Source organism: Prionailurus bengalensis, chromosome B2 (assembly GCF_016509475.1).
Source record: "Prionailurus bengalensis isolate Pbe53 chromosome B2, Fcat_Pben_1.1_paternal_pri, whole genome shotgun sequence".
NCBI classification, from domain to species: domain Eukaryota; kingdom Metazoa; phylum Chordata; class Mammalia; order Carnivora; family Felidae; genus Prionailurus; species Prionailurus bengalensis.
This window is the reverse complement of record NC_057349.1, coordinates 14,869,378-14,891,755: the sequence shown is the minus strand read 5'-3', so window position 1 is coordinate 14,891,755 and position 22,378 is coordinate 14,869,378. Positions and strand designations below refer to the sequence as shown.

The following is a 22,378-nucleotide window of genomic DNA, read 5'->3' as shown; positions in this document are numbered from 1 at the left end:
CCGGCCGAGGTGGGGGGGGGGGGTGGGGGGTGGTCAGCGGCGCGGTGTCACGCGCGCCCGCGCCGTCTGCAAAGCCCCAGCGCGCCGCGTTCCGCGCGGGTTGCGATCGCCGCGGCCCCGCGGCTGCCGCAGCCACGCGGGGTCCGGGCGCGCGGGGCGGGGCGGGGCGGGGCGCGGGGGCGGGGGCGGGGCGGGGCGGCCCGCGGGTGGCCGGCGCCGGAGGGTGGGGCGCGGGGGGAGCCGCGCTGTCCGCTTCCGCCGCCCCGCCGGGGATTCCCCCAGCCCAGCGCCCGGGGAAGTCCCGGTGCGCGCGGGTACAAAGAGAGCGGCGCCGCGGAGCGCGCCACAGGCCGGCCGTCCCCAGCCATGTCGCGCGGCCTCCGGCTCCTGCTCCTGAGCTGCGGTAGGGCTCCAGACGCCTGTCGCCTCCCCACCGGGTCCCGGCGACCTCCCCCCCCCCCCCCCTTCTCTCGCTGGCTCACGCCGCTCTCTCTGTCCCTCTTGCAGCCTGCAGCCTGGCGCCCGCGGCGCGGGTGGTGAAGGTGGCTTGTTCCGAGGACGTGGACTTGCCGTGCACCGCCCACTGGGACCCGCAGGTCACCTACACGGTCTTCTGGACGAAGGTAAGCGCGGCGATGCCCGCGGGCTAGGGCTCGGCCAGCCCCGTTGGAGGCTGCGGGGACCGCCTCCCTTGGGCTGGCGACCCTCTGTAACCGCGGCTAGCCTCCGAATACCGCGCCTTCCCACACGCCTTCCTCACCCCCACCCCGCGCCACCCGCATCTAGCGACAAGGCGACTTAGATTATGTTCTCCAAGGACCTAATTCCCTCCCTGCCCCTAGAGGTGGCCTGAGATGAATGATCCAAGTAAGACGCTTTGGAAGCGCAGAGACTCGCTGATTTGGATGAATTCTGGACGCCACCTGTGGTTGTGGCCACGAGAAAGCAGCCAGGGCAGATTTGGATATCGGACAGTAGGAATGACCCCCCAGATTTCTGATTTCTGAGGTTTGGGGGGCTGTGGTGTCCCTAATTCGGGGGCGGGGAGGGGAGGAATAGGCACGTTGAGAGGAAGGCCACTAAGAGATAGTCCAATGTGCTCTAGGCTTGTGTCCCAGATGGGAGTTGTCTGGCATCCGCTCTCTGGGTTACCCTGTCCCCTAGCTTGTCCATGCTGCTTGGCGCTCCGACAGTCCTGAGGGGCCCAGCCTGGGGGCGTGGGCGTCTGGGAGGGGGCGTGAGCAGCACCCACGCAAGTAAGAACCAGCGTCACTGTGCCCCCCCCCCTCCTTCCCCCGTAGGAGAATTGAGTTGCACCGCGGCTTCTTTAAAGAGTTCCTCAACTGGAACATTTTCGGAGGCTAGCACCGCGGTTCCAGCGGCTTCGCACAGCCCCGCAGTCCCTGGTCTTTTGTCCACCTCCCCTAATGAGGTTCTGCCACCACAGCACCTCCAGGTTCAGCCGAGGGCGCGTGATATCCTAGCCTTACTCCGCGGCTCTGATTTAGCATCCGAGAAGAAATCTCTGTGTTCGTTGCTTTCTGCAGAATGCAGGCCTTTGTTCTGCCCTCCAAAAGAAAGATGCTTTACGAACCTGCACGTGTATCTGGCCATTTAGCAAGGCAGTATAGGACAGGTTTGTGTGTGTGTGTGTGTGTGTGTGTGTGTGTGCGTGTGCGTGTGTGTGTGTGCGTGTGTGTGTGTCTCCTCTCCGGACCAGATGGCCTCTTTCCCTGGGCCGGTGCTGCACCCCTGTTTTTGTGAATTCCACGCAGCACCCAGTGTTTGCCCGGCCAGTTGGGAAGGTGCTCCGTGAATTCAGGCTGGCACTTGGTGAGGTATGTGCCCTGGATATACTTTTGCTGCCTTGGAGCACTGTATCGTGTAGGGAAGCACGTCTGTTATTATTCCTACCTGGCTTCCACTTCGTTCACTGTGGGATCAGAGAACATAACGCTTGCAAGATTGTTCTGGTAAAAACAACAGCATTGAAGCAAAAATGTCGTGAAGACATTATTATTTGAGTGCTCACTGTGTGCCAGCCTCCGGGGTAAATATTTACATCCATTATCTGTGTCAGTCCTTCCAATGGACTTAAGAGATCTCTACTGCTACTGTTGTTCCCATCTTACAGATGAGGAAACTGAGCCTTAGGGAGTGAAGGAAGCCACTCACTGTTATACAGCTTGGCTAAATGAGAAAGGGGGATTCGAACCAAGTAGTCTGATTCCTTAGCCTGAGTTCTCTGGTTTCCACCTCCGTTACTTAGGGTCAAGAATAGAAAAGTCTCCTTGGTCTAGCCAGGCAGGGACTTAGCTACCTTAAAGAAGGGGCAAAACATGAAACCATGATCCCTTCCAGAGAGGAATAAAAAAAAAAAAAAAAAAAAAAAAAAAAAAGAAAAAGACTACCCCCAGGGGAGTAATTAAAAAGTACTCGTGAAACAAGTAGATGGAATTTCAGACTGTAAAGTTCAAATAGTTGTCAAGGTAAATCTTGCACAAGGTCATTTGGAATGATGCAGTAAACCGTAGCCATTAACCTTTGGCTCCTCCTTGGATGTCAGCTGATGATGTAACTCTAGAATGCATGAGCTTGTTTATTGAACACGGTTCTTGCATGATTTACCCTGAAGGTCTCTCAAAACTGATTTTTTTTTTTTAAATGACAACAGTCTCTTGGCATTTTCTTTTTTCTTTCGGTTCACGGAATAGGGTCATTGAAAGATCATGCCATAGTTGTTTTTTTTTTTTTTAAAGAGGGAAACAGTGATCGAGTCGCGGGGGGAATAGGAAAGCTGTGTTCTGCCCATAAACTATTCAGCTACCTTGAAAATGAAATGCATTGTTCCTTCAAGTACTTTTTAACAGGCCTCAGCATGTTCTGTAGATATTTATTATTTTCCAGCCCAGTAATTACGCTTTCGCATCGATTGTGTTTGTACAACACAAATGGATAGAGTATTCTGGAAAGAAGGTCAGTGGGGGGAGACTGAAGTACTTGGTTCTCCAGAAGATTAAGCATCTGGTTATTGTTTTTCTTTTTCCCCCACACAACTCGTTTTTTGTAAAATGTTTCAGCGCGGAGGTGGCTGTAAAAGGAGAAATTTAAACCCGGTGACCGTAACCCGCCTTGCTCATGTCACCTGTCTAACCATCACTAGTGTGGTTCATCAAACCGCTTTGCCCAGTTGTGGGCTATGCGCTGGGCGAGTGAAGCAGAGTCCCTTAGCACGTTGTTTTTGTTTTTGTTTTTATCATCCACCAGATTGAATCACATTCTCTCAGGACTTCTGCCTATCACAATTGCGGTTATAATGAGTCACAGTGAAAAATTCCATGTGCCACTTGGTTCTCCCACAACCATAGGGCATCCTGCCACTGTCCAACCGGCAGCGATTACTTGTGATTACCAGAGGACCCATGGAAACCGTGTGTTTCTTATCATGTGCCTTTTACCAAAAGACGCAACGCAGAGGGCGTCCAATTAGCGTTTGTAACATTAGGGCGAGTGAGGAAGAAACAGTGTGCATTTTATCCTCTCTGGATAAAGGGAGGTACAGTGAGGGGCGGGGGTGAGGAGGCTTAATATAACACAGGGGGCTGTAGGTGGAGCAAAGAGTGGGCTGAGATAGCCCACTTCCTGTGAACCCAGCTTTTGTTTCCCAGGGACCAGTGCCCTTCTAACTGGGATCCAACAGTGGGCCCTCCTCTTGTCCACCTGTTAAGGCAAAGTAGATGGTTAGGAAGAAATAGAAACATGAACACGCATACCCATCAAGCTAGTAGCTGAATTTAGCTTTGAAAGTCGTGAACTGACTGTGTTTGTTTGGGGAGGGATTTTGAGAAAATATGCAGACAGACTTGGTCCAGCACTCTCTCCCGCTGGCTGTTGAGTGTCTTGTGTAAGAGGGCGTGGCACCATCCCATGTCTTCCAGGAGTAAGAGCATCCGTGAAAGGGCTACCTCTGTGCTTCACGCCGAGCACAAGTGGATTCACACTCTCTTTAATGAGGCTGCACTAGGTTTGCAGGGAGGGGATGCCCCTGGACGCAGTGTTTGGGCTTGGTGATGTTCGCAACCGATAATAGCGAGCGGTTATTTATCAGGGAGATGTAGTACCATCTGGAGTCATGCCGGGAGCCCTGACGACCTACGCTGATGCATAACGAAAGAGGATATATAGTGTCAACCTTGGGTGACACTGCGGGGGTGAAGACAAGCGATGTGTCACAAGACACATGCCCTTTTCAGATGATTTCCAAAGGAAGGGAGAAAGGGGAAGTAAGACGGATTTCAGAAGTCAGTCTTGGGTTTGTAAGAGTGAGAAGGGATAATGGGTTATCCCCTGAACCAAGGGAGCTGTCAGAGAGCAGCTGAATGGCTTGTGTGAGGCTACTTCCAAAGTTCCAGGCTGGTCACCATGCACATCTTGCTTGTCCTGGTTTTGTGATGAAGCTGCCGTCCGCGTAGGTTGCTGACTTCCCATTCAGTGCATTTGTATTTTGTGTCTCTGCCGGCTTGTGTGATAGTGAACCACAAAGCCAGGAGGCGCTGAGGAAACCGGGGTCTCTTGGTGGGGGCTGGAGCGGATGAGTGGTCTGGGCGGATGTAACGCGTGCAGCCAACAAGTGCGGATGGACCCGCGAAGGAGCCAGGGTGTGCCGCTCGCTACAGTTCCTTGATTCTAGAATTTTATCTGCTGTAAGATGATATTTAAGAGCGTGTCTTTGGGAGGAGAAGGAAACATTCCTGTAGTAAACACAGAAGCACTGAAACATTGAAACGTGAAAGCAGTGTGTCAGGGTCACAGAAAAATCACGCTGTCCACATGGGCACCTACACCGCTTGACCTGGCTGACTCACTTCGATGGCCTTTACCCTCGGCCAAACCGTGAAAGACCTAAAGTTAGTTTTCAGGTGGCCCTTACATTTACAGTTTCATTAGTAAAGATTTCTGGGTCCCAAGTGCGTTCCAAGTCCTGGGCCTCATGCTGGCCCATCCTAATCAACACGGGACTTTGGCCAAAGGACCGCCTTGAGCAAAGGCATGGAAAAGGAATCCACAAGCATTTTGGGGGAGCCAGTGGGGTGACCAGTGATCTGGAAGGGAGAGTTATATAGAAGAGGGCTGGCAGATGTTACAGAGAAGGCTTGGAACTGATGGTGAAGGACCTCGAATGCCCAGTTACAATGCCTTGAACTCCTTTCAGCAGCAAGGCGTCACTGAAAGTTTTTAAGCAAAGAGGGTGATGTAATGGCATGCATTTGTAGAGAAAAGATTATTTCTTGTGGGGAAACACAGGCTGTGATTCATCCTCGAAGATGGGTCTCCGAGGGAGGCGTTTTCTCGCTCGATTGCAAAAGACACTCAGGGTAACTCAGCCGAGACTTCAACACATTTCTGAGATGTCCCTTCCCTTCATCCGTGGTCACCAGTCGTGTCCCTGTGGTTCTACAGAGGACTGGGCGGCCCAGCACGCGGCGACCTCATAGGGGCCATAGAAACCTCAGCCCACTGGGATTGGTTCCTCATCGAGACTTTGGGACAATCATGAATCAGAGAGAAGTTGCTCAAATCTTCCAGTGTGCGGGAGAGTAGAGAGGAAGAAGGCAGCTGGGAGTGGAATGGAATGAAATCAAACACTTGTTTTCCATGAATAAAAGGGGGATTTAGGTCATGTGAGAACCGCGTTATCTTAGTTCTGTATTTGGTTATGTCACTACACAAAAAAGAGGAAGTGAGGAGAAGGTCGCAGTGATGTAAGGGAAGGTCTTAGCGAAAAGGGGAGGCAGAGCTAAAAAGAGATTCTACCTAAAAAAGGGTTTCTCCGTCTAAAATTGTTTGCATAATCTTTTCCTGGCTACTCCAGTGATAACCGCAGATTTTCTACCAAAAGCCCTAGCTCAAACCAGAGCTAGACATGAGGACTTCCCTGAGATGGAAAGAACACCCACAAACCTACCTTGGGTTTTTGTTCTGGCGCTGGGATGCCGTTGGCTAACGTTCCTGTGGGGTCCTGTAGGAGTGGTACAGGATTGGGAGCCCAAGGCTTTTAATAAGCTTCATGTTTTTGTGGAGCATCACCCAGTCTGTTCTGGTCCCAATTCTCTAAGAGATGAGAGATTCCAGAAGAGCGGGTAGTTGTTTAGGATTATAGGTCCAGGTGGGGAACACCTACGGGGAAAGAGGGAGGCCAGTTGCCATAAACAATTCGTAATCATGTTGGATCACGCTGGGTCAGTTCTGGGGCACAAAGGCTCTGAATCAGATTAGTCCTGGATGTCTCATTCCCGGGGGCGTGGGGAACATCTGAGCCCAAGAGGCAAGCAGGACTGGTCTACAGCCTGGAGCCGTGTGGACGCAGTGCCCTCCCTGCCACATTTATTTATGGGGTGGTTCACAGTGCCCCTACCAGGTAGGACTCTTTACTTGCAAAGCATTGGAATCCCGTCAAAGGTAGCTTCAAGTAGCCACCTGGGTGGCTCAGTTGGTTGAGCACCTGACTCTGGATGTCGAGTCAGGTCACGATCTCACGGTTCGTGAGTTCGAGCCCCGCGCCGGGCTCCTTGCTGACCCCAAGGAGTCTGCTTCGAATTCTCTCTCTTCCTTTCTCTCTGTTCCTCCCTGACTCATGCTGTCTGAGTCACTCTCTCAAAATAAACAAATAAAAATAAACGATATTAAAAAAATCTAGCTTCATATGAAGGGAATATATTGGTTTATATAATTGAAATGGAAAGAAGCTTTAAAATGATAATTCACACTCCAGTTACGTCTGGTACTGTGGGTAGAATTGCGTCCCACAGAAAGATTATCCCTGGTATTTGTGAAGGTGACCTTATATGGAACTAGGGTCTTTGCAGATGCAAGCAATTTAAAGTGAGGTCACACTGGATAAGTGACTGGTGTCACTAATCCAGTGACTGGTGTCCTTAGAAGAAGAGAAAACGGATGGACAGATAGAGACACCCAGGGAGGACACCATGTGAGGGTGCAGGCAGAAACAAGTGCACGTGACCACAAGCCAAGGAATGACAAGGATGGCCAGCAATGCCAGAAGCTTCAGGAACGAGGCATGAAACGGATTCCTCCCTAGAGCCTTCAGAGGGAGCACAGCCCTGTCAGCATCCTTGCTTGTCGGCTTTTGGCCTCTAGAACTGTGAGAGAATACAGTTGTTTATTTTTATACTTTTATTAAAAAATTTCCAAGTCCCGTCTAGTTATCCTACAGTGTCATATCAATTTCAGGTGTGTAATAGAATGACTCAACAGTTCTATACATGACTCAGTGCTCCTCATGATGAGGGTACCCTTAATCCCCTTCCCCTATGTTACCCAGTTTACCCCTATTTTACCACCCCCCCCCCGGTAACCATCCGTTTGTTCTCTATGGTTAAGAGTCGGCTCTTTTGTCTGTCTCTTTTTTTCTTTGTTCGTTCATGTTGTTTCCTGAACTCCACATAGGAGTGAAATCACATGGTATTTTGTCTTTCTGACTTATTTCACTTGGCATTATACTCTCCAGATCCATCGTGTGGCTGCAAGTGGCAAGATCTCCTTCTTCTTTATGGCCGATAATATTCCATGGTGTATCTATATCCTATCTGCTTTATCCATGCATCTATCGAGGGATACTCGGGCTGCTTCTGTCATTTGGCTGCTGTAAATAATGGTGCAGTAAACACGGGGGCGCATCAATCTCTTCCAATTGGCATTGTGGTATTCTCCGCGTAAATACCCAGCAGTAGAATAACTGGAGCATGTGATCTTTCTATTTTTAACTTTTTGAGGCACCGCCACACTGTTTTCCACAGTGGCCGCACCAGTTTGCATTCCCACCAGCAGTGCAGGAGGGTTCCGAAAAGGTCCTGTTACCTTAAGTCCCTCGGTTTGGGGTGCTTTGTTTCGGCAGCATAAGAAGCAAAGACAGCTGGATTTAGGGGTCCTTAAATATCCCCGGGACCTGGTGTCTTTCTGTCCCTCAACTCTTCCTCTCTTCATACCGGGTTTCTCGTCAGCCTCCCCACGGCAGTGAGATAGTAGCCAGTAACGGCAGTCCTGTGTACCCTCGCAGGGTCATGGGCGAAGGACAAGATTGTGCCTCTCTTCTAATAGCTCAACGAATGTCTGGTTATATTTAGGTGGCTTTGGTGGGGTCATGTGGTCGTCAGAACCAGTCTCTGTGGTCACGGGCGTCACGCCTGAGTCACGCGTGCCTCCTGTAGAACCAGATGCCATCCCTGTGTACGATGTGAGCCAGAGCTCCTAAGAGGGCCTCTTCCAGGTCCAGCGGGACCCACAGGACGCACGTGGATGAAGGACGCTCGGCACGGACACTGGTCAAATCCCAGCGCCGAAGGGTGTTGCCACATTGATTGTCACAGTGCTGGAGACAGTTCGGAGTGTTGTGGATATTTTGTGGACACACGGGGGCTAGAAAAATAATGCCTCTCTAGAGCAGATGTTGGGACTCCTAGAACAACTTTGCCAGGGAGGAGACGGGACGAATCAGCGGTAAAGAATGAGAGCATGGACGAGTGGAAAGCTCTCAGGTATAATAACAACTTCCGTTACCCACACTACCATTTGTAAAGCCCTTTCATGTATTCTCTCCTTTGGCACTTTATTTATTTAAAAAAAAATTTTTTTTTCAACGTTTATTTATTTTTGGGACAGAGAGAGACAGAGCATGTACGGGGGAGGGGCAGAGAGAGAGAGGGAGACACAGAGTCGGAAACAGGCTCCAGGCTCTGAGCCGTCAGCCCAGAGCCTGACGCGGGGCTCGAACTCATGGACCGCGAGATCGTGACCTGGTTGAAGTCAGACGCTTAACCGACTGCGCCACCCAGGCGCCCCTCTCCTTTGGCACTTTAAATCGCTCCACGGAGCAAGTGAGAAAGTTACAGGTGTGGAAACAAGACCCAGAGAGCGGGTGGCTTACCACGGGTGACCCGGCTAATGGACCACAAATTGAAGGACTTTACGCCTTTGATTCCAAAGCCAGTGCCCTTATAACTCGCAATTTTGTTTTTTTTTTTAATTCACTCATTCACTCAGCAAATGCTTTTTGAATAATCCCAGTGTGCCGGGAACTCTTTAGAAGCTGAGTGAAACCTGGGCTGGGAACATGAGAGAGAAGAGTAAGACATTTAGGGCTCTCTGTGCGATCGACAGACACTGTTTTGTACTATCCACGCCCCTCATCATGCGTGTCTTCTCACCCCCCTTGGGGGATGCGATTCCCCCCACTCCCACCCCCAGCCCGTGCCTGTGGAGCAGACGGAAGCCCGAGAGCTGTTCGGTCAGTTGGCCAAGAGCAGATCTTAGCCGTGGTGAGGCTGGGGTTTGCTTCCAGGTCTGATCGACTCCAAAGGCTGTGCTCTTAATTATGTTGCCTCTGCCATACTCATAACTCTCTTAGCAGCCATAAATTCAACTCTGTCTGTTAGACCCAGTAAATTTCAAAGTGGAAAATCATTTTTCCAATAAAACTACACTTAGAAAAAAACGATGTTAATGCGCATACATTCTACCCTCATTATGACATCAACCTCCGAGCCAAACTATTTTGCACGTTATAAAGAGCTGTTTTTATGATGAATGGGGATTATATTGGCACTTTAATTGAGTTAGAAACCAAGGTACATGAAAGTTAGTGCATGAGAAATGCAATAAAGCAAAAGCTGTTCAATGTGATTGGAATATATCAGATTACTTTCATACCACCTTTAAATACATAAGGTCCATACCTTTAAATATGTTTAATCAAACTGTTGGATTAAATATATATATGTGTGTGTATATATACACACACATTTTGCCCCTCGAGAAAATCTCTTCCTTTTTAAAAACTTTTTTTTTAAATTTTATTTTAGAGAGAGTGCATGCGTATGAGCTGGGGAGAGGGGGAGAGGGAGAGAGGGAGGAGAGAGAGAGGGGGAGAGAGGGAGAGAGAGAATCTCAAGCAGGCTCCACACTGTCAGCATAGAGCCCGATACGGGGCTCGAACTCACAAACTATGAGATCGTGACCTGAGCCGACATCAAGAGTCGGATGCTTGACCAACTGAGCCACCCAGGCACCCCCGGAACTGTTGCTCTCTTATATTCAAATATGGCGATCTAGAAGGTGAGCATATATTTGGATCAAATTATTTAAATTAAAAAACATCATTTTCCACAGTAGGGTTTTTGACAGAAATATCAGTTCAATTTGAAACATATTAATTATTTCATTTCTTTTGTTCTAGTTCCAATTTGTCCGTCATTTAAAAAAAAACAACAACAAACTTTAATTCACATGCCCTTAAAATTAGTACATACTTGTATTTGCTTGCTTTAGTATTCAGCAAATTAAAGAGTTTATTTAATTTGGGGCTTGTGGTTTCCTTAAGGTCAAATCTCCATTTTAGAGAAAGAATAGGTTACTTAAATTGTTTAGTCACATTGAAGGCCTTGAGGCAAATCGAAAGTCCCTAGGTTTGCTGAAAATGAGATGTCCTATATTTTACCCTTCTCTAATCCAATCAAAACTATAGAATTGTCCGCATCAGAGTTAATGCACGGAGCGTGGATTTTTAAAACATAATTGGGATGACTCTTTTGAGGAATTAATTTGCGCAAATCGTGTTGTGGTTTAGCACACTACAATATTAGCTTTGGAAAGTGCGCATTAAATAGTTCCCATCAATTATGCTTGGCTGTGAATGAATCCGAGGGTTCCTTTTGTTATAAATTACTATTTCCTAAAATGCCTTCGCAGAGAGGCAATGAAACACTTTCAGCTTTGGAATGTTTAAAGAGCTGTTCTTTGCCAGTGGTTGATTTCGAGCCAGCTCAAATGCTTACAAGAACTCATGAAACACAGTTGAGGATGGCCCATTTGCTGGCTGGTCAGTTTACCTCTTTCTGGAATTCTCCTTTGGTTCTTGCACGGTGCTGCTTTTGCCACAAGGGACTCCCCTTGATCCCGCGGTGTGCTAGCTGCCGGGCCCCAGAACTGAAGTTAATGATTTGAACTTTTGCATAAAAAGTCTCCTGGTACTGCTAATGCCTTCTTGCATTTTGAGCATGCTACATTAACATAAAAACTACAACTATTTTTGCAGCTGTAGGCAAATCCCACACTGCCCAGATGGAGTCACATGACAAGATCTATCTTGAAATGAATGGCATAGAGAAGGGGGAATAGGCATTGTGTCTGCATCTACAACCTGAAGCCAAGAGGGAGCGTTCTGAAATATTTCCGGGTGCATTGTGTGAATTCACAGAAGGTTCCTTTTGCTATAGTCAGTCATCGGCAAAGGCCGGGCTCATTCCTTAGGCAAGAGTTCCCAAGTTCAGCGAGTAGTTCTCCCAGTGTTCTGGGTCTTTCAGGAAGACCCAGGAAGAGGCCATTGGAAGATGGCCCCACGACATTTGAGGTATTTTGCCATGATCCCTCTGATGGCTGTGATGGGTCAGTAAATCACAATTCTGCAGGTTGCTTTGGGCTCCTTTGTTTTGCCTTTCCTTCCCCTGCTTCTATCTTCTGTCTTTCTCATGACCTCGCTCTGCCTTTGTTTTTCTATTTGAAAAGTAACTGGAGACCCACTGGAGGTTTTGCCAGAGGCCCACGGAAGTCTGACCACCAAATAAACTACTTCTCGCTGTTACTATTGATTTTTTTAAAAAAATGTTTATTTATTTTTCAGAAAGAGAGAGGGAGACAGAATCATGAGCAGGCTTGGAGCTATCAGTGCGGGGCTCGAACTCACGAACTGTGAGATCACGGCCTGAGCCACCTAGGCGGCGCTCCTTACCACTGAATGTTAAAGTGAAATTCTTTACGGCAAAAAGACAGGTGGCCACCGCCCGCCGGTTCTGATCACCTGCACGCTGGCTTCGGCCAGCTTGGCAGCCAGCAGGCTAAGGGGACCACAGGTTCTGTTCCCACCCCCTCCGGAAGGGTCTGCGGTTTTGATCTTGACTTTCAAGATGGGATCTTTCCGAGTTGAGGGAGGGATCGCTGAACGGGACCAGAGGCCCCCAAGGAGAAAACCGGAGATAGGTAATCTCAGAATCATTGCGGCCACCAAGTTTCTGCCCTTTCGGACGCAGGAGTTCTACCAAGACAGAGTCCGGTGAACTGTGTTAGAAATAACTCTGCAATTGACATATTTAGAGGTTAATTCTGAAAAGAAAGGCTGGAGGAGTGGCCTCGTGGCCGGGTGAGGGCCCAGCGGGCGCCCCCCACCAGCCCCGGTAGGGGGAGCCCAACCGCCCCGGCCAGGGGAGGGGAGGGGAGGGGAGGGGAGGGGAGGGGAGGGAGCGCGCCGGGAGGCTGCCGTTGGAGGTGTAATTAGGCCTGAAAGGGGAACCCCGGGCTAAAGGAGATGCGTTCTGGCGCCCATTGGATGCCTCTAGCTCTTTCTCGGCCTCCTCGGCCGCTCCTCGTTTCTCTGCTCCATTTTTGAAGCCCTGAAGCCCCGAGGCTGTAGATCCTTGATTATTTAGGAAAGGACCTTTCGACACCAGAAGAACCGTCCAGCAATGGGCTCCACTCTTCCAGGCGGTGCGGGAGAAAAGCCGCTCGCCGGGGCGCCGTGTGGCGGCGGGGACCGAGCGGGGCTCGTGCGGGAGCGGTGGTGGCTCCGCCGCCAGGTGTCTCTGCAGCCCGTCCGTCCGTCCTTCCGCCGAGTCCGCGAGCGCCCGGGGCCCAGCCGGCCTGCTGTGGGCTCCGCGCTTCCCTCGCGTAGTAAATGAAGGGGAAGCCACGGAGTGTGCGTGTAGCGTGTTGTGTGTGTATAGCGCTTGTGTGCAGTGTGTGTGCGCGTGCACAATACACGTGCGGTGTGTGTGCGTGTGTGCACGCCCCTGCCTGAGCTGCCTCGGCCTCCCTGGGCGTCCCCTGCCCTGATTCGCCTGGAAAGTGGGAGAGGAGCTGGCCGCTCCCAGGACAGGAGATGACATTCTGCAGCGACAGGGAATCCTGCTGATCGCTGGGTCATTCCCTGAGGTGGCTTCTTGGTGCCCTCACATTCTAGGGGCAGGTGAGGGATGCCGCCGGGTCCCAGGCTCCCTGGTGGTCCCGGCCATCCAGCAAAGGGCGAGGGCTGAGCTCGAGAACAAGAACGAACGGTGATTTGCCTTCCTTTTGTGTCAATCCGGTTTGGACGCTTGAAAACATTTCGGTGGAGGATGCACGGGCGAGCTCATTAGGCAGATTAAAAATATATCTGGGGGAAAAAAAACTGATGGGGAATGTGGTTGTGGCCTAATCTGTCAAGTAAGAGGTGAGGGAGAGACCCCACCGACGTAACAAAGAAGAAGATAGTTGAGGCAGAGAACCCCCGCCCGGTGCGGTTGGCTGAATTGGACATCTGCCCCAGTCGGGCTGGTCTGTCCCGGGTCCAAAGATTTAAGCGGTCGAGGTCCTTCTGTGTGCATCTTGGTGTGACTGCCGCGTGATGTGGCACGAAAAGTCTCCCCGGGGCACCACTGTCGGCTGTCTTCTTGCCCTGCTAGGGCGTCAGTGTGGTGCACCCTGTGACATCATGGGTGACCCCACAGACACCCAGTTTTTTAAGAACAAGGTGACCGTTTACAGGAGGCATTTGCTCATGCGTGTCTGTGCTTTTCGCCGAGCCGTCTGGCAGTGGTCTTCGAGTTGGGAGGCTGAGACACAAAACTAAGAATCATTCAGGGGCTGAGTGGGTATCTGAAGAAAACAAGAGGACATTGAATACAGAACAACCAGCAGCAACATGTGACTCAAAGTGATTCGCGCAAATCCTCATCGACGCATCATTATTGTCAGCAGCAACAACACTCTGTCCTTTATTAGGGGGTGGAAGCTGGGATACGCCGAATCGTAAAGTGCAGGCCTGATCTTATGCCAGAAAAGATACAGCCTTACAGAATTTTCATACATTTTCTCCTCCTCTCCTGAAGGTCACACATACACATACTGTTTTGTTTAAAAAAAAAAATAGTTGAGGACGGATGTTATGAAAACAAGAGGCAGAACCTTGATGCGGGTGAGGACGGTGTTTCCAAGTCCTGTTAGTGGAACCTGATGCAGCGTGATGCTTTTTCAACAGCTTACAGACGACGGCGAGGAAAGGATAGAGATGCCCCCGGAGGGTCTGTGGTACCACCAGCAGAAGGTTGGCTCCTTAGAAGCCTCTGGTGAAAGGCTGTACTCCCTGAAGATTGAAAACACTACCAGTGTCAACTCAGGGACATACAGGTGCATCCTGGAGGAGCCAGAAGGGCGGAGAAACCAAAGCGGCACTGTGACCTTGAAAGTGACAGGTGAGGTGATCTGCTGCACCTGTTTCCTTCTTGCAAGATGCGTGTGCACTTGCATAGGCTCTAAGCTCCGTCCTCTCGATTGGAGTCCAACTGGAAGCTTAGGATCGTGTGGCTAAAAGCTAAATTCTCCTATAAGAATGTCATAACTTTTTCTCCTTCCTTCCTTCCTTCCTTCCTTCCTTCCTTCCTTCCTTCCTCCTTCCTTCCTTCCTTCCTTCCTTCCTTCCTCCCTCTTCCTTCTTTCCTTCCTTCCTTCCTTCCTTCATTCCTTCCCTCCCAATAAAGACAGATCCACCCTAGTTGTGTAGATGCCAAATGTAGCCAAACCACCAATCTGGGTGTTGTTTATTTGTACAAGAGTCCTTTGAAGCAAATAGGAAGTATCCAAGGGGCGCCTGGGTGGCTCAGTCGGTTGAGCATCCGACTTTGGCTCAGGTTATCATCTCATGGTTCGTGGGTTTGAGCCCCGCGTGGGGCTCTGTGCTGACAGCTCGGGGCCTGGAGCCTGCTTCGGATTCTGCGTCTCCCTCTTTGTCTGCTCTTCCCCTGTGCACACTTGTCTCTTTATCAAAAATAAATAAAGATTTTTAAAAAAATTTACAAAGAATAGGAAGTATCCGAGATGAATTTTCGGAGGACAGAGAAACTGTGTAGTCTTGAATACGTCAGGTGACTATGATATTCTGCTCCTTGGATCTTTCTAATCTGGCCCAAGAGGGGCCGCATCATGTTTCCACCTTTTTAACTGATGAGCCACAGCATTTCCCTCCCATTTGCGATGGTTCCATTGCCCGATGCCTCAACTCAGGACGAAGAAAAAGGGCACAGCAAGAAAATAATGTTCCAGTGACAGAATACACATTTTTGCTCTATGCAGTAATTGCAAGAATTGAGCTCCAAGGGGAGGATTATCTCTTCGGGTTTTTCCCCAGAATTCTTCTTTATGTAGCTTAAAATATGCCTTGCACTTGACTTTTGCCCAGCGTTCATTAGTGGCCGGGGCTTGAAATGACAAACGTGTTGTTGTCACACAGTTCCTGATGTTTATACCAGGAATATTTTCTCCTTTTATTGGGAATCTGAAGGGAATCTGACTTAGGATAATATTCCTTTTTTCACAAGAACACGATCACTGTTTAGAGCTCAGTGTTTGGATTTGGTTCACTGTTACACACACACACACACACACACACACACACACACACACACCTTACACCCCACTCAGTCTCTAGCCCCTAATGCTGCTTTGTCTGTCTGCATGCACCTCCCAGACCTGGCATCTGTTTTATTCTCCGCTCTGTCTGGCACACAGCAGGCTGTCAGTCAGCATCCGCATCGAGGTGATTGACAAATGAGAGCAACCTTGCAGGGAAGAGCAGAGAGGAGACGAAAGAGAATGGCTGGTTTCCTTTCCTCTGCTGAGGACAAGGTTGCCTACAAGTTCAGTGGTTAGACTCCTCCAGAGTCCCCTGGATCTGGTTCACTTAAGAGCTCTGCGGCTCTTTCGTGTGTGCCCTTGGGCACATCTCTCACAGCCTCTAAACCTCAGTTCTGTCATCTCTAAAATGGGGGCGATAACCTCTGCAGCATGGGCTCGCGTGAAGGCTAAATGGGATATTGCACTGAAATGCCTAGTTCGGTGCCTGAGGTGCACGGAGTGCTGGATCAATGTTAGGCCCTCAACCTTCCCTTTCTCGAGTCACAGACCCTACTGAGAACCCATCCCTATACTACTTGTGAAATGTTGAATCGAGCTTTAGAGGTTGCCAGCTCTCTCAAGGACCATTCGTGGCCCCAGGGGATCGTCCCCCCCCACCCCAGTCACCTGCACTCCACCCGGCCCTGCCTGGGCCTTCAAGCAGGCTTGGCAATCTGGCTATCCCAGACAACGCACGTCGGATGTCATGTCTGAGTGAGAAGAGGCCGTCCCCTTCCGTGTCTCTTCCTGCCTTTGCATCCCCGAGGGCTGCAGCCACAGCCTTCGACGGCCCCTCGGGGAGCCCCTTAGCCACCTTTGCCGCCAGCCTCGGTGGAGATTTCACGATTCTACAAAAACGTGTTGACTCATTCAGTAATAGCCGGGCGGCTCACCTGCCCGGTTCCTTCGTCCCCCCAGTCCTCCCGAGGTGAGAACACCTAGCATTCTACACAGCACGGATGAAGCAGGCTCACGCTTCAACAAATGGCGTGTCATCTGATGCAAAGGCACCAGAAAAGCCAGGAAATAGAGCCTGAGCGAGATGCCGTATGCCGGGCCCATCGCACACAGCCAGGCTCAGGTGCGAGTGAGCACCGGCCACCGCCGTCACCGCTGTCACTAGCGTTGTTCTTCCCGAATGCACAGACGTGTGCGGTTAGGCATGGGAGACCAGAAGGACTTGGGGAAAAAAAAAAAAAGAAAAGCCAGAGCAAAGCATTCTTAGCTTTTTATCACGGTAGGAAAGTTCTGTTAAACAGCTTCATATTTTTACTCTCTCTCTCTCTCTCTCTCTCTCTCTCTCTCTCTCTCTTTTTTTAAGGATGCCCCAAGGAACGCAAAGAAGACACTTTTCAGAAATACAGAGCCGAGATTGTACTGCTGTTGGCTCTGGTCGTTTTCTACTTAACACTCATTATTTTCACTTGTGTAAGTATCTCCGTAAAAAAACACGTATTATGATTAAGAGACCGCCCGGGGGCGCCAATCCGAATGTACTTGGTCGATAGCGTGAATCCGTAATGCTGGCGAGAGATGTTCTTCTGTGAACCGGGCGCCTGCTGAGGTGTCCGCGCTGTGAGGATCGGTGCGGGAAGCGCCCGGCTTGTTTTGAATCCGGTTGCCCTGCACAGAGAGCTGCCGAGAGAAGACGAAGCAGGGTGTGTGAAGGAAGTTCGAGACCTGCCACAGGATCCCTCCGGGGCGCCAGAGGCCCTGGTGGTGACAGTGGTGGCAAGTGTGGCTCTGACTTGCCATCATCCTGGGGCAGAGGCACGACTCTGCCTGTAGGCGAGTGATGCAGCCCCACCACATGGTGGTGGATCAGTCTCCTTCTCTTGACCTTGAACCCTTTCCTCCTGGGGGGTCTCCTCTAAGAGTTTTGGCGCTTGCCTCCACTCCCTGGGAATTAGCCCTGAGAAGCCAGAGGAGTGGGGTACACAGGCAGCGTCGTAGGGTGGAAGATGGCCGGCCGGTGCTGAAGTGGCCTTGACCATAGCCCTTGAACTGTTGGTAGCAGGCTGCAGCTTACAGACCCTGAGCTTCTTTGTGCATGGCTGCTTACCTGGGTAGACCAAAGTTTTTTGTTTTTTTTTTTTAATTTTTTTTCAACGTTTATTTATTTTTGGGACAGAGAGAGACAGAGCATGAACGGGGGAGGGGCAGAGAGAGAGGGAGACACAGAATCCGAAGCAGGCTCCAGGCTCCGAGCCATCAGCCCAGAGCCTGACGTGGGGCTCGAACTCACGGACCGCGAGATCGTGACCTGGCTGAAGTCGGCCGCTTAACCGACTGCGCCACCCAGGCGCCCCTGGGTAGACCAAAGTTATAGGGAGCGAGGCCAGCTTTGGGCCTGACCCCCTAGGAAGTGATCTGTCCCATATGTCTCAATACTATCAGGAAGGACTGGCTACTTAGGGGCCAGGACAGATCTCACCCAAGAGCTATCCAGGGGCCTTGTCACTCACTGACCCCCTGTATTCACTTCCTTGCCTCTCTGGCCATGGACTCATCTCTCTAGTGGCTGTTTTGGACGCCAGTCAAAAAGACTCCCGTGAGCACCTACTGGGTACAGGCATTAAGCTAGGCACGGTGGAGGACATAAGCCATCCGCTTACGATTTGGGGTCATTAGGGTCATTTGCACACAAGATGATTAGAGTTACTGGAGGGTAAATTTAAAAAATGAATGACTTGAGTTTCTTGCTGGCAAATGCCTGTTTCAGGGGGCACTGATTTTCCATGCAGGTAGCTAACAGTAGGGGCTGGAAATGGCCCCAGTCTGTAGTCCGTGCGTCTCCTGGTCACAGTTTGCGGCTGCCGGTGAAATAGTACAAGCCCACTTGTCGAGCGAGCGAAGCTACTAGGCTAACAAGGGCTTCCCGAACGAGCTGTGTGCAGCCGCTGTTAGCGAGTGGAGCTTAAATCGAGGTGTCCACTGTTGCATTTTGCCGATTGTTCATGTCTCCACTTCTTTTATTTTTCAGAAGTTTGCACAACAACAGAGTATTTTTCCAGATTTTTCTAAACCGGGCACGCAGCGAGCTTTCCTCCCAGTCGTCTCCCCAAATAAGCATTTGGAGCCAGCGACTCTTCACAAGACGGAACTGGTATGAGCAGGATTTCTGCAGGTGGTTTTCTCTACAGTCGAAGAAAGCTCAGCGGTGTGCCCGGATGTCACGCTGGACAAAAGCGGAGTGAGCCCCACACCGAAGAGGGCGTCCTTCCCGGGAGGTCCTTCCGGAAACTGCAGGTCACAGCCCGCTCTTTGTGAGCAGGACTTTGGGAACCGGCACAGGACCATGAAGCATGGGGCCGCCTGCAGGGAAGCTCTCTGCTTCTTCACAGCTAACTTCTTAGCATTTTATTCAGCTATCTGGTCAACCCCCCGGAGCTCTTTTCAGTCCCACATGAGCTATGGCGAGACGCAGCTGGAAGAGGGTCTTGGGAAATACGGACGCCCAGAGCCGGCCCTGTGACAGACTCTTGAGGACCGTGGTCTTCTTCACATCTGGGAAACATCTCTCTTTGAGTTTGCCGCGTTGTCTTGTGCTAGCCCAGATGTTTTATGTCTGGGAGAAGTTGACGGGCCAAACTGTGAGACAGCGGGGTATATTTAGCGAATCATGTCCCGGTGTGAAGGCCCTGCTATTACTAAGGAGTATTGTGTGTACCTAGAAGTAACAAGTTGATGAGCTGTTCCCCACTGGAGCCTTTTCATCCAGAAAGACCCACATAAAGAAGCAATAAAGAAGACGCCACATTTGTTTTGATATCCGTAGATTCCTGCCAAAGAAGGACTGGTTTTTTTCTCTCCTTTTGAAATCTGTGTCTACGGTTAGATATCAAGGCTCACAGCACAAGTAACCTCAGTATGGAGAGAACGAAGTCAGAGAGGATGACCCCAGGATCGTGAGCTATTTGATGCCCTGACGAAAATGCCGGACAAATCATGCCGTCTGGGTTCCGACCCCAGGTGTCCCACTGCCAAGCTGTATGATCTTGAGCAGGGTCTTTGTGATTTCTCTTTTCTCAGTCGTAAACCAGAAGGTGGTTGTATGAGTTGATTGTGACAGTGTATGTGAAAATGCTTTGAAAAAGCATAAAGCACCCTAAAAATTTGAAGCTCCATTGGGTCACTATCCTTATTCTTACAGAGGTGTTCTGGGCATGAGAGAATGCTTTTCATTCATTCTCATGTCTACCATTATTCCAAACAAAGAAGGCCAGACATAAGACCTTTCCATAGTCTTCTAGGAGTTCTTTTGGGGGAGTGAGGAGACCAGGTCAGCGAAGCACCAAGCCAAAAGTACTCCAAGATATGGACACACAGGAATCACGGGGCCCTGGGGAGAAGAGAGTCCACAGGATGTTCCATTGACATTTTGACAGTTGTTGGGTAACTCTTCTCACACTGGGCCCGTTCCCTACTTGTTTTCTAAAGCGATTTTATCCCATTGGTAGTGTGTGCATGGTCCACACTGATACTAGAGAGGGAAAGAAAGGGCAAGATGCTTCAGTGTTCTTGCTTTTTTGTCATAGCCTTCATGCCATTAAGGGGCTGGATGCGAGTAGCGGTGTTTTTCTTTTTTATATTTAAAACTACTCATAGAACTTTGGGATAAGCGCTAGGATGTCTGTAAAGTAATTTGAGAACCAGAACCCAAGGTGAAGTTCTAGAGGTGTAACATTGGCTGAGTCCTTCCTCTGAGAGGGAGAGGATTTATGGCAGGTAGACCTCTATGAAACAGCGCCCCCTTCTGCCCAAGGATGCCCCTGCATCTTGCCACTGGGTAGTGCATGATTAGCTTGGCCACATGTATGACTGCCGGTCACGGGGGTGGAGAAGGGGGTGGAAAGAGGGAGGGTTGTGACTTCAGAAGGATGTGTACAATCAGGGTCCCTGTACCTGGGATTCGTGGGGTTTCACTCAAGATTCTCAAATAGGTCCATTAGCCTCAAAATGATAAGAACAATCCAGGACAAGTGGTTATAATAGTTACAAAAGTATCATAGATCCTTTTTTTCATCATAGATGAATCCTCTTTGGAAAATGGCTCTTTATGAAGATGAATGCTTATAAAATTTCTGTAAAAGCTGTAGATTCCCCTTCAGTGGAATTAAGTCCGTTCTCAAATGCTTTACCAGAAGTGCTGGGGAGACCATTGGCATGGCCATTAAGAGCTCAGAGTTCATACTCAGCCAGGTTTGAAGCCTAGATTCATCACTCAAGTTTTTGCCACTCTGGGCAGGAGACAGACCTCTCTAAGCCTCAGTTGGCAGATGTTTAGAATAAGAATAAGGACAGTATCTGCCTAATAGGTTTGTTGTGAAGATTAAATGAGATAATGTATCTAAAGGCTGAGCCTGATATCTGGCAAATAGTAAGCCGTTGAATAATCTTGGAACAAGAAAGAGCAAAGAGGCAACACAGAAGGTGCCAGTGACCGTGAATCTTGAACAGAGTGGTTTTGTTAACAGGAAGGAATTGAATGGGTGGGGGAGTTATGTTGCTTTCAAAGGATTAATACCCAATGAAACCAAATTTTTCATGGCCATTAAGGTTATAGTTCAGGAAAGACCAGGGTGGGGGCCGCCTTTCATTAGCTTGAACTGACTCAAGTTAAAAACATAATGCAGATTTGAAATCCAACTTGACATTTCGCACCTAGTCTTTGGCATGAGAAAAGGGGTGTGTGTGTGTGTGTGTGTGTAAAAGAGAGAGAAGGGTAAGGTGGGTAGGGCAGAATTCATCAAGGAGAGTGAACTGCCTTCGTTGAAGAAAGTAGATGATCATGGACCATATTTGTTCTTTTTCACCACTGCCGTGGAAAGCTTTATTCTCAGGGCCCTCCTTTGTCTATGGAGTTAGCTCCGCAGTTAAAGCAATTTCATCTTCAGGGGCGCCTGGGTGGCTTAATTGGTTAAGTGGCCGACTCTTGATTTCAGCTCAGGTCCTGATCTCACGGTTGGTGAGTTTGAGCCCCCTGTTGGGCTCCGTGCTAACAGTGAGAAGAAGCCTACTTGGGATTCTTTCTCTCCCTCTCTCTCTGCCCCTCCCCCAATTATGCTCTCTCTCTCTCTCTCTCTCTCTCCCTCCCTCCGTCTCTCTCTCTCAAAATAAATAAATAAACTTAAAAAAATTTTACCTTGGGATACCCCAAGACACAAATACAGACATGAATATCAGCTCCGCATCTTTCCAAAAGAAGGCCGATGGTCTTTGTTTTCATAAAAATTCTTAGCGGGTTCCATCATAGAAAACATAAAAAAAGTTGTGCTCACAGAACCCAACAAAGTCTGATTATTTGCTGGAGGTGCAGGAGGAGGGATCCAGTAACAGCCTGTGGACATTGAGTATGTGAGTCTTATGTGTTTGACCCCGCAGCTGAAAGACAGTGGGAGTCTCAGAATCATTCCGTATGGTTCCCCTGCCCTTTCCTCATTGGCAACTTTCTTTGGCTGGATTAAACGGCTGATTGTTTGATACTCCATCTTTCCTTTGTAAAATAGCCCACACCCTAAAACTCCTAGAACAGGAACTGTTTGCTTAATTCAACAGCAATTACCCCTCATAGTTTTACAACTGAGTGTTTGCAGAGCCAGATGTGATCTGCTTGATTGGTAAAATATCCATCAGTTCTTTGGTTGGAGCCTTTTTAAAATGTTTTTATTTTTTTAATGTTTATTTTCTGGGGAGAGAGAGAGAGAGAATGAGCGGGGAAGGGGCAGAGAGAGAGGGAGACACAGAACCCGAAGGAGGCTCTGGGCTCTGAGCTGTCAGCACGGAGCCTGATGCGGGGCTCGAACTCACAGACCACGAGGTCATGACCTGGGCTGAAGTTGATCGCTCAACTGACTGAGCCAGCCAGGTGCCCCTGTACATA

General features: G+C 49.7%; 1 protein-coding gene across 2 annotated transcripts; it reads left to right on the top strand.

Annotated features, from left to right (window-relative positions):
• Positions 1 to 227: 227 nt before the first annotated feature.
• CD83 (CD83 molecule) lies at positions 228 to 19,616 on the top strand. Of its 2 annotated transcripts, none has more exons than XM_043590780.1 (5): positions 228 to 403; positions 508 to 623; positions 14,084 to 14,297; positions 16,817 to 16,923; positions 18,482 to 19,616. In XM_043590780.1, the coding sequence occupies exons 1-5, from the start codon at positions 367 to 369 to the stop codon at positions 18,605 to 18,607; spliced, it is 600 nt and encodes a 199-aa protein (XP_043446715.1). In that variant the 5' UTR covers positions 228 to 366; the 3' UTR covers positions 18,608 to 19,616. The 2 variants fall into 2 exon arrangements, with proteins under 2 accessions (XP_043446715.1, XP_043446714.1); XM_043590779.1 differs by having other exon boundaries at positions 231 to 403; positions 18,479 to 19,616.
• The last annotated feature ends 2,762 nt before the right edge of the window (positions 19,617 to 22,378 follow it).

Coding starts and splice junctions, on each gene's coding strand:
- CD83 (XM_043590779.1), top strand. CDS start 367: ATGTCGCGCGGCCTCCGGCTCCTGCTCCTGAGCTGCG. Junction 404..507: donor GCTCCTGCTCCTGAGCTGCG/GTAGGGCTCCAG, acceptor TCCCTCTTGCAG/CCTGCAGCCTGGCGCCCGCG. Junction 624..14,083: donor ACACGGTCTTCTGGACGAAG/GTAAGCGCGGCG, acceptor CTTTTTCAACAG/CTTACAGACGACGGCGAGGA.